This window comes from Glycine soja, chromosome 3, assembly GCF_004193775.1.
Source record: "Glycine soja cultivar W05 chromosome 3, ASM419377v2, whole genome shotgun sequence".
Lineage (NCBI taxonomy): Eukaryota > Viridiplantae > Streptophyta > Magnoliopsida > Fabales > Fabaceae > Glycine > Glycine soja.
This window is the reverse complement of record NC_041004.1, coordinates 37,853,645-37,863,291: the sequence shown is the minus strand read 5'-3', so window position 1 is coordinate 37,863,291 and position 9,647 is coordinate 37,853,645. Positions and strand designations below refer to the sequence as shown.

Genomic DNA, 9,647 nt, shown 5'->3' with positions numbered 1-9,647 from the left:
TATATTTCATCAAAATTTAGTTAGTATATAATCGTTTTTGATTTCCTAGTTTTTTTCAAATTATAAAATCAATACTAATTTTATATTTTTTAAGAATTTATATCTAAATATTATATATCATCAAATTTCAGTTATTATATAATAGATTTTTTTTATTTTATTAATATCTCATTGTTAAACTTTACCTTCTTGTAATTGAAAGAATTTTTGTTTTTTAAAAGTCTTATAAACAAATTTTATTGAATTGACTGAATATTGTTATAATTTTTAAATTATAAAAACATACAATAACAATTATTAGAGTCAAGAACTGTGAGAAGCAAAAATTATAACAAGATATACTTTTTAATGAGATAAAATTTAAATTTTTATTGATTACTTGTTAGTATACATACAAATAGAATTGTTGAAAAATGAGTATAAATTATTAATTATTTTTATGACATATAAGAAAAACTTGTCTTGATTTGATAGATTATTAATGAAATTAACGTATTGAAACATTAAATTAATTATAAATATTTTGTATAAAGATCAATGATATATAATTAATTAATTTTTAGATGAATTTTACCTTCTTTTTTGTTGGTAGTTGGCGTCTGTCACCAGGTCCGCCCCTGTCTGCACGGATTCCTTGACATTGCTTTCATGTTTTGATTAGTAGCATCTATTTCGAATTCTTAATGTTAGTAAATTCAAGGCAGCGCACAACGCACACCACATCAATTTCTGGACCCAATTTGCTACTGCAAAATATAACGATGTTAGTTAAATATCATTATGCGCTGGTGCCATTATCTGGTATTTGACAGTTTTCAAAACAGGAAACTGTATCGATGCAAATTTGACCTGAATCAAATATAATGAGCTTGTATATTCCTACGCATAGAATGAGCAAAACAAAAATTCTTAACAATATGCAAAATCACTGTACATAAGCTCTTTGATCACTACGAGTACGACAACACGGGAGTGTCTTCAACAAATGCATCACTTCCTGGTGACTAATTTCTGTTTACTACTATCTATGCTACTTGGAACCAAATCACTGAACTTTTGTTGTTCTGGGCTTCTTTTCTTTCTTTTTCTTTTTTTCACTAGATTCTGCAGATACTTCAGTCTGACTCTGTAATTGGCTATCCCTATGAGGCATCAGCTCCTCACCAACACCAACAGAGCAAACCATCAGCTGAGAATTTCATGAAAGAACAGGAATAGACAAGAAAGACATTAAATGACAAAAAAATAGCTTGCGGTTACACAATTAGTTCTTTTAGCAGAAGTTTCCAGACTAAATTAACACAATACAAAAATTAAATGACAAAGGAACTCATTTTTCTTGAATAATTTGCTTCCAGCAGTAGGAAATCATGGGCAAAAAAATTGAAGAATAAATGTACACTGAAACTCAGTAGAATTTTAGAAAAGCGGCTATTTTATAGTTCCATTACAATCTGAATGATCATGAAGGTGATAGTGCAAATCAGCAAATGTCTAAAAGATATAAAGCATAGGCAACTTCAAAGTGAGTGTTCAGACTTCAGAGCACCAAAGGATAAGGCTGTTCTGCATAATTCTTATCACAAAACAGTTACATTCCCCCAACCATTTGAGTGGAAAGATTCATAGTCCAACCATTAATATTCAATTAAAAGAAAAAGGGAAGCAGAAAAGGCTAATGTTCATAATTGTAACATACACAAACGAACAATGATACACTAAATTTACTTTAATAGCACAAACAATTCCATAAAAGAAATACCTTCCAATCATTGAAGTCAAATCTGAATACAAAGTGGCTAAAAGCAACATCCCTGGAAACTACTGAATTAGCAGCAGGAGCATTCCTTGGCGCTGGCATTAGAGCAAGTGCATGAAGAAAATATATCTAGGTAAAATCTAGGCTAAAAGTATAATAAATTGAGAGTTCATAACTAGTATAAGCATTTTCAAAGTAACTCACAAACTATTAGCCATCCAGCCTCGTTCACTTTTATTTCAGCCCGCCCATCTCTGACTAAAAAGGATAAAGCAAATAAATTCTCCACCGTTTGTGCGAATGAGTTCCGATTCAAAATCAGATTTTCAAGCTTCACAAATTTATTAATCCTTAAGATGTTAAACATGGTTATCATATGTTTATCAGTCTCAGTTCTCTCTTCTCCCGAACCACCACCAAGCTGCAAAAATAAAGAAAAAAAGTGAAACTAGCATATCATATTACATAAAAATCATTAAATTTACAATTCTGAATAACAAACACGCATGCTAGCATTAATAAATTCATGTTCTCGAGTTAGGCCTGAAGAGATTGCACCTTCATAATGTTCTCCCCACAAAGAAATGGGTGGTAAAAGTGTCAGAAACTTTAGAGATTATAAAATTGGAAATTAAAAACCGACTGTACAGCAAATTTAAAGGTCAATCAAAATCATAACCGCTTATAAACTTGGTTTTCTTTTCTCTCCTCCTTGTTTTTCTATTCTGAGAAAAACTACAAACTCAATAAATAAGTTTTACCTCTTTAGGCCGGGCCAATTCAGTGGGTCTCACACGCTTGCGACGATTATAAACCTTCCTCTGTTTTATTTTAGCATCCATGGCGCCAATCCTGAATAAGCAAAATTGAGAATAAATATCAAAAAAAATTATTACAATGGGATAACAAAGAATTCTCAATATATTACATTGTATAACACCCACAACCCGCTCTAAAAACACGTGACACTGCAACTCCAATATCCTTCCAAGCTACTGAGTTTCTGCTGAAATCTTCAGTGCTATTACTTGGTCCAGCTTGTCCTCCGAATTTTTTAAGAATGTGGGTAACAAAGTCTGAAGGAGTTAGTCCACCAATGGCAATATTTTTCACAGACATTACCAAAGATTGGGTGATGTCCAAAAGAGCCTTTGCATCGGCTACTTGTTCTCTTGGCTTTGTAACTGACATCAGACTAAACATTAAAATCAAAATTGGAAGCAAAAAATTTATATTTATATCCTTTACATGTAGGAGTAACATACTATGACGAGACAGAAAAAAAAAACGGTGAGAACTACACCAAAATTTAAATATGAGAAACAAAGAAAGTCGTGTGAGCAACACCGGGAAAACATCGGGTATCATGTTTGCTTCTATCTGGCACAATAGTCATGGATAATTAGAGAGAATTCTGAAATTGAATGAAGAGGATAAATTGTACACAAAAGAATTTATACATAAACAAGCTAACCAACTTCTAACTATTTAACTAACAAGCTAATTATATCTCTAATAGCTGCCCACAAGCCGAAAGTGTTCACATCACTTGTAGCTTGGGATGAACAATACAAGGGCATATAAAAGAAATTGTATTCATTGAATTGAATGAAGTGTATGCAAACGAGAGTTTATACACTAACAAGCTAACCAACTTCTAACTAATTAACTAACAAACTCATTATATCTCTAATAATTTGGGAGACAGTTAAATATTAAATCTTTCAACAACTTCTACTTATTAGGAAAATAACCTTATTTACATACAGTATATGTGATCCTAATTAGACAACCTCAAAACTCTCTATTAATTACAGATTGATATTATGTCCATCTGTTCTTATTAACTACTAATGCGACAAAGTTATACTTATTTGCAATCATATTCATTTATCCTTAATAATTTATGAAACATATTTATAGATATAGATAACAGATAACCATGTGTCCAGGTGACATAACACCAGCCTCATGAATATTATTGCTATTGATAATACGTGTTTAGTTTAGGTTACTCTAAAACAATAATGGACTTTTATTCTCCTATTTTTAATTAAGATATTTTGTTTTTAATTTTTAAAAATTCCATAATTTTAATTTTTGTAGTTAATTTTGAATATTATTTTGTAAGCGTTAACGAATAATTGTTTGTTTATTATAAAAATAACAATGTTTTTTTAAAATTATTTAATTGCCAACTAGCTTAATTTATTAAAAAAATATAAAAAAATACACAAGTCAACAAGTTTGGAATTAACAAGAAGACTAAAATCTTAAATTTTTTAAAAGTGAGAGATAGAATATTTCAATTAAAAATAGGGGATTAAAATTATAAATTTTTAAAAATTTAAGGATAAAATGTTTCAATTAAAATATAAGAAGATTAAAAAAAGAGAAACAAAAATTATATTTTAACCGGTAATAATATTTTAATTTTAATAAAGAGCTTTTCAAATCATTATTTCCTAGATAATTACACTAAATAAAAAAATAAATACCTAGCTGATGTAAGGTTTCCATTTCATTAAAGATCAAATTAAACTTGTGAGAGTCAGCCCTGGCAATTTCTTCCCTTTCATCTGCAAGAAACCATAACGAACACACATGTAAACATATTGAAAACGCGACTATTTCGTTTCTCAAAAAGAAAATCGATAACGACACAGCATTGACGGTCGTTTTGTGCGTTCTAAGTTCTATCAGGATTCAGGAGTAATTAATCAAACTCGTAGAAGGCAACGGAGAGTACGGAAAATCAAGAGCGCGTAAAATAAAATTACCGTGAATCATGTTCTTGACGGAGAGGTACCGTGAACGAATACCTCGCCGGCCTTTCGGCGTTTGGTGATCATCAGCGTCGTCGTCGTTAACGGCGTCGTTATCTTTATCGTCGTCGTCGTTAATCAATTCGCGTTTCGGCACGATCATGATGCTGATGCTGATGCTGCGAGGATCTTGCAACAGAGCGAGGGGAAAATATAACACGAAGGATTTGCGTTATGGAAAGTGGAATGCAAAGCGAATGTGAGTGTAAAACGTACAGAGAGAAGGAGCACGAGAAGAGGCAGAGACTCCAAGAGTCTTGGCACGTTTCCGTATGTGTGACTTTGAAACTTGAGAGTTTTAAATGCTGCTTTTATATACTCCTTAACAGGTCGTGTTTGAGGTGACTGGTGAGTCGTTTTTGGTTAAAATATCTTGGCTTCCATTGGAAGATTTAAAAGGGTGAAACTTTTACATTAAGTATTAAAATTTTTAAAAAATTGTTTTTAGTACTACTATATACTAATAGGAAATTCGTTTATTATTTTTTTAATGGTTTGTTGATAGGAAAAAAATAAGATGAATAAAAATAAGAAAAGTGAAGTATAATAGAGGGAAAATAAGCTTATTTCATTTAAGTGAAATAAAAAAAATAAAAAATAGGTGAATAAAAATAACTAACTAGTCTCAAACTTTTTTTTTTTATTTCTTTTATCTCTCATTTCTCCTCTATCAAACACATTGACTTTTTTTTTTTTTTAGGGGACACTTATTTTCTTCTTCTCCACCTCATTTCTTCTTCACCAAAGAAAAGAAAGGATTAGTCATTTTGTAAATAAGGTGTCTTCCCTCTTCATTAAAATCTCTTTTTTTTTCTACTAAAAATTTTCACCATTTTTTTTTACCAAATAGTTTAGTATTCAAATAATGCTAACAACATAGTTTTATATATTTTGTTGATCAAAATTTATTAATAATTGTAAAATCATAAGAAAGACGTATTGAGTAGAAATTAAAATTCACGCAATTTCATAATTTTGATAAATTATAACTAATAATGAAGTGATAAATGCTAAACAGTGTCTTGAGAGGAATACAAATTTTTATGCATTTGAATACAATTTTTTCTCCTTTTATTTTCTTAGACAATGATTAATAAGCCGTTAATAAAAATTGTTCTTTTTTCTCTTCGCTGATAATTATTATTATAAATATAAAGATATGAATACAAATAATAATCAATATGTTTTAATCTTTTCAAATGACATTTAAATATATATATATATATATTTTAAATGATACTAGTAGTAGTAGTTTACAAACAAAATAAATAGGACTATTATATATATAGAGAGAGACTATTCAAATTTTCTAGTAACAAGAGGCGTGAGCAAAATTTAATGTTTTCCATCTTATTCAAAATGACCACTAATTACTGATTGATGCTAAATTTAACTCTCAGTCTCTCACCTTCTTTCTGTCTTGCTGTGTGAGGGTATGGAGTGATTCTATATCGAGTTTGCTAGACAAAAGAAAATAGTAATCTTACACTTTCATAATGGAAAATTCATGTTGTTGTGCCAGATATATGTGAGGCATCAATTTTCTCGATGTCAACTAAGGACATTTTTTAGAGGCTAGGAAAGACATTCCCATCCACCAAGATGTGGTTACAGTGCTCCAATCCCTCAATTCCCATGCAAATATGGATGCTCTGCATCTATGAATAAAGGCACATAGAGAATAGTTACATACTTAGAACCATGATATATGTTGTATGCTAATTTGTCATAGCATAACATGCATATTTCTTGAATATCAATTAGTCACTTAATGTTTTAACTACCTAATTTCTCACCACTAGCATAACATAACATGCATATTTCTTAATTATCAATTAGTCCACTCAAATAAAAATTAAAAGATAGAACCCAATAATCTCAGCCTTACTTTTTTTTCAATGAAAAAATTAACTTTGCTAACCTAAAGCAAAAAACAATAAAGAAAAAAAATATAGTATGTAACATACGGCTTTATTCATCATCAGATTCATCGAGAATGCTTTCAATTGCGCCATTGACACTTTCAGTTGTGTCAACAAGTGTCTTCTCTTACCCCTATCAAGCAATTGTACAACAAAATTATGTTTCTTTTATTTTCTAAAAGAGTGCAAAAAAAGTAATAAAAATACGATTTTATTGTATAATTAAACATTAACACAATTCCATGGTACAGTTATACAAATAGAATCATGGTTTCCTTGTTTTTTTTTTTCCCACCCAAACTTAGTAAAATGGAACTACACTCCCATTGAATACTTTTTTTACACACCCTCTTCTTCTTCCAATCACCCAAGCCACTACCACACCTCACACTGCAGCCACCATCCCAATAACATCATCGCACTGCACCATACCAACAACATCATTGTGCACGACACCATCTCAACAATCAATAATAAAAAAAAAGAACAAAAATGAAAGAGAGGGGAAGGGGAGGGGTTTGACACAGGTCAATGCCGATCTTGATTGGCATGATGCAGATCTTGACTGCATGATTAGTGGGGTGGTTTAGCTCTCTCGACGAGGAGCTCAATTGGGGGTGCAGGGAAGGTGAAGGGAAAAAGGGAGGTGCATTGCTTGAACTGAGGGGTAAGGAAGTATTTTCTTACGTTTGTAGGGGCCATAAGCAAATGGGGTTGGGGCAAATAGCAATCCCTTGATTCATGTATAGGTTGGCCCACAAAACTTGCAACTTATGTGACCTTTGGTCAATGAGTTGATTTGTTTAAGCTCGTGATAAAATAGATAAGTTTGTGTTGGTCAACATTTAAAAGGACTTTTGTTTTTAATTGTATAAGCTAGTGATAAAACAAGTAGTTTGTTGCATATCTAAAATATTTTTCACAAATAAATATTCTTGATTTTTGAGCTAGCTTGTAAGTATTTGGACAGCTCTATAATATTTTTTCTTTTAAAATAGTTTTTTTTAAATCTTTTATTTTATGATGGTAAATATGTTTGTCTATTAATTCAAAAATCAAATTCATTTAGCTCACGAGCTTTATGGAACAACTTGCATAAGTTCTCTACTAAGATAGTCAAGATTTAACTTGACTTAAACTTGCTAAGTCACAAGTGTAGGCCATGATTTCTAATGGGTGATAAAGTGAACCAACTTTTTGAACTCGATTTCAATCTGTCTTAAGTGGAAATAAGACAAGTTCACTAGTATGAGAAGGTAAATTGAAAATGCAACTCATCTTAGTTAGAAGCGGGTTCACAGGTTAACTTGCCAAAAAAGGTAAAATGGCGAGTTGAGTTGTCAAATCTCAACGAAAAATTTAAAAAGAGAAAATAGAAAAAAATATCAATTCATTTTTTCACCACATAACTTATTTTGTGTATACATATAAATATTTTTAATTATATAAAAGCGTAAATATATTTGGACATACCTTTAAATATTAGTGAGTTCAATGAGACAAATCAGCCCGTCCTATCTCACCTTCAACTTGTTAGGTTGGTGAGTTATACATGATGAGTTAGAGTGAGTTAGCCAGTTAAGTCACCTAATCCACCAAATTATAACTAATGATAAGTAGTTGAGAGAAATGTGAGAGACAAGAAAGAGGAATTTTTCAATGAGAGTTAAGTGACCGGACTTGTAAATCCAATAGGCAATGAAAATTTTACAATCAAATATAATTTTTTTATTTTCTCGATACACTTATTTTTACATGCATGATTTTTATTATGTTTATGAAATTTTCCTATGTTTATGACTTTTTTGGTTCAAACAACAATTGAATTTCACAATTTACCATGTTGCGACCGATGATGAATGTGAGGTTTTTGAGAGGCTAAGAAAAAGACATTCTCATCCACCAAAATGTTGTTAATGTGCTTCCATCCCTCTTGTTAATTTCCCATGCAAATACGGATGCTCTCTGCATATGTGAAACAAAGACAGAAAATATTCACATATAAATAAAAGGACCAACAATCATACATGCAACAATTTCTTTCCCCTCTCACCCTCCAATGAACCTGGAGGGCAAATATTTTCACCTGTTGAAAAAACATGAGCATCGTTAAAGACTTAAAGCATTAATTTTCCTATTTTTCTGATACTCAACGAGATTACTTAGGCATATATATATATATATATATATATATATATATATATATATATATATATATATATATATATATATATATGTCTTTGTCGTATGTATGCACCTTGTTAACATACATATCTCTGTTCATCAAAGTAGTAACTTCCATAACTCTCTTTCCCTTGACACTTGGAGGTGTCGGAATTTTGCTTGTGTCCCCATACTTAATCCTAATTCTTGGTGCACGGCCTGCGATAACATCATCGCCGCCTTGCCCACTATTATGTTGATTTCTGTAGGGTATGACTTGATCTTTACCTTTCTCCTGTGTGTCCTCATCTCGTGGGAACTGTTAATTACAATACAATTATAAACATCTTTTTACCTAAAAAAGGAAGAGTATTGATTAACCACAAACTTTAATATACTCTTAATTTCTAACACACTCTTTATTGAAAACTATAAAACTTGAGAGAAGTTCATTGAATAAAATGTGATATCTACAATAAATTTCAACCATTCGGAGACAATGTACTAAAGAATGTATGTCACTAACTTTAAGAGAAAGAAATAGAAGACCATCTTTTTTGACAAATATCATGGATACTTACTTAGCCACGCTAATAGTCATATTTTTATCTCTGTCACAAGTCACAACCTAAGAAAGATATCAGAAATATATGATTGTTGAGGCACACGAACAAAAGTTATTAAAAATGACATGTTTAAATTTCTAAACACTCTCTGTCGTGTAACTTTTCAAATTCAAAATAAATATTTAATACTCTTTTTTTCCCTCCTAATAATAACCCTAAATTTTCTCAATATCATTACAGTCTTATCTGATTTTCAATTAGGATTTTTATTTTCTGTTTGCTTCTTGTCTAATCACGTATCTATGAGATTACAAGAAGTTTCTAATCACAATACTACATGTATATACAAGATATGGTACTTACCATAGCGGCTATACTGATCCGTTTTTTTGAGGGAGGTGAATCAGTTTCA

General features: G+C 30.8%; 1 protein-coding gene across 2 annotated transcripts; it reads right to left on the bottom strand.

Annotated features, from left to right (window-relative positions):
- Nucleotides 1-402: 402 nt before the first annotated feature.
- Nucleotides 403-4,915, bottom strand: LOC114406773 (non-structural maintenance of chromosomes element 4 homolog A-like). 2 transcript variants are annotated; one of them, XR_003665502.1, is made up of 8 exons: nucleotides 4,540-4,871; nucleotides 4,258-4,338; nucleotides 2,688-2,943; nucleotides 2,521-2,611; nucleotides 1,964-2,180; nucleotides 1,763-1,854; nucleotides 850-1,189; nucleotides 403-746 (listed from the first exon to the last, which is right to left on the bottom strand). XR_003665502.1 is itself a non-coding variant. In XM_028369582.1 (8 exons), the coding sequence occupies exons 2-8, from the start codon at nucleotides 4,685-4,687 to the stop codon at nucleotides 1,046-1,048; spliced, it is 1,029 nt and encodes a 342-aa protein (XP_028225383.1). In that variant the 5' UTR covers nucleotides 4,688-4,713; nucleotides 4,801-4,915; the 3' UTR covers nucleotides 836-1,045. The 2 variants fall into 2 exon arrangements, 1 of the variants encoding a protein (XP_028225383.1); XM_028369582.1 differs by lacking the exon at nucleotides 403-746 and having other exon boundaries at nucleotides 836-1,189; nucleotides 4,540-4,713; nucleotides 4,801-4,915.
- Between the last annotated feature and the right edge of the window lie 4,732 nt (nucleotides 4,916-9,647).

Coding starts and splice junctions, on each gene's coding strand:
- LOC114406773 (XM_028369582.1), bottom strand. CDS start 4,687: ATGATCGTGCCGAAACGCGAATTGATTAACGACGACGACGATAAAGAT. Junction 2,612..2,687: donor GGTTGTGGGTGTTATACAAT/GTAATATATTGA, acceptor TTGCTTATTCAG/GATTGGCGCCATGGATGCTA. Junction 1,855..1,963: donor GGCTGGATGGCTAATAGTTT/GTGAGTTACTTT, acceptor CTCTAATGCCAG/CGCCAAGGAATGCTCCTGCT.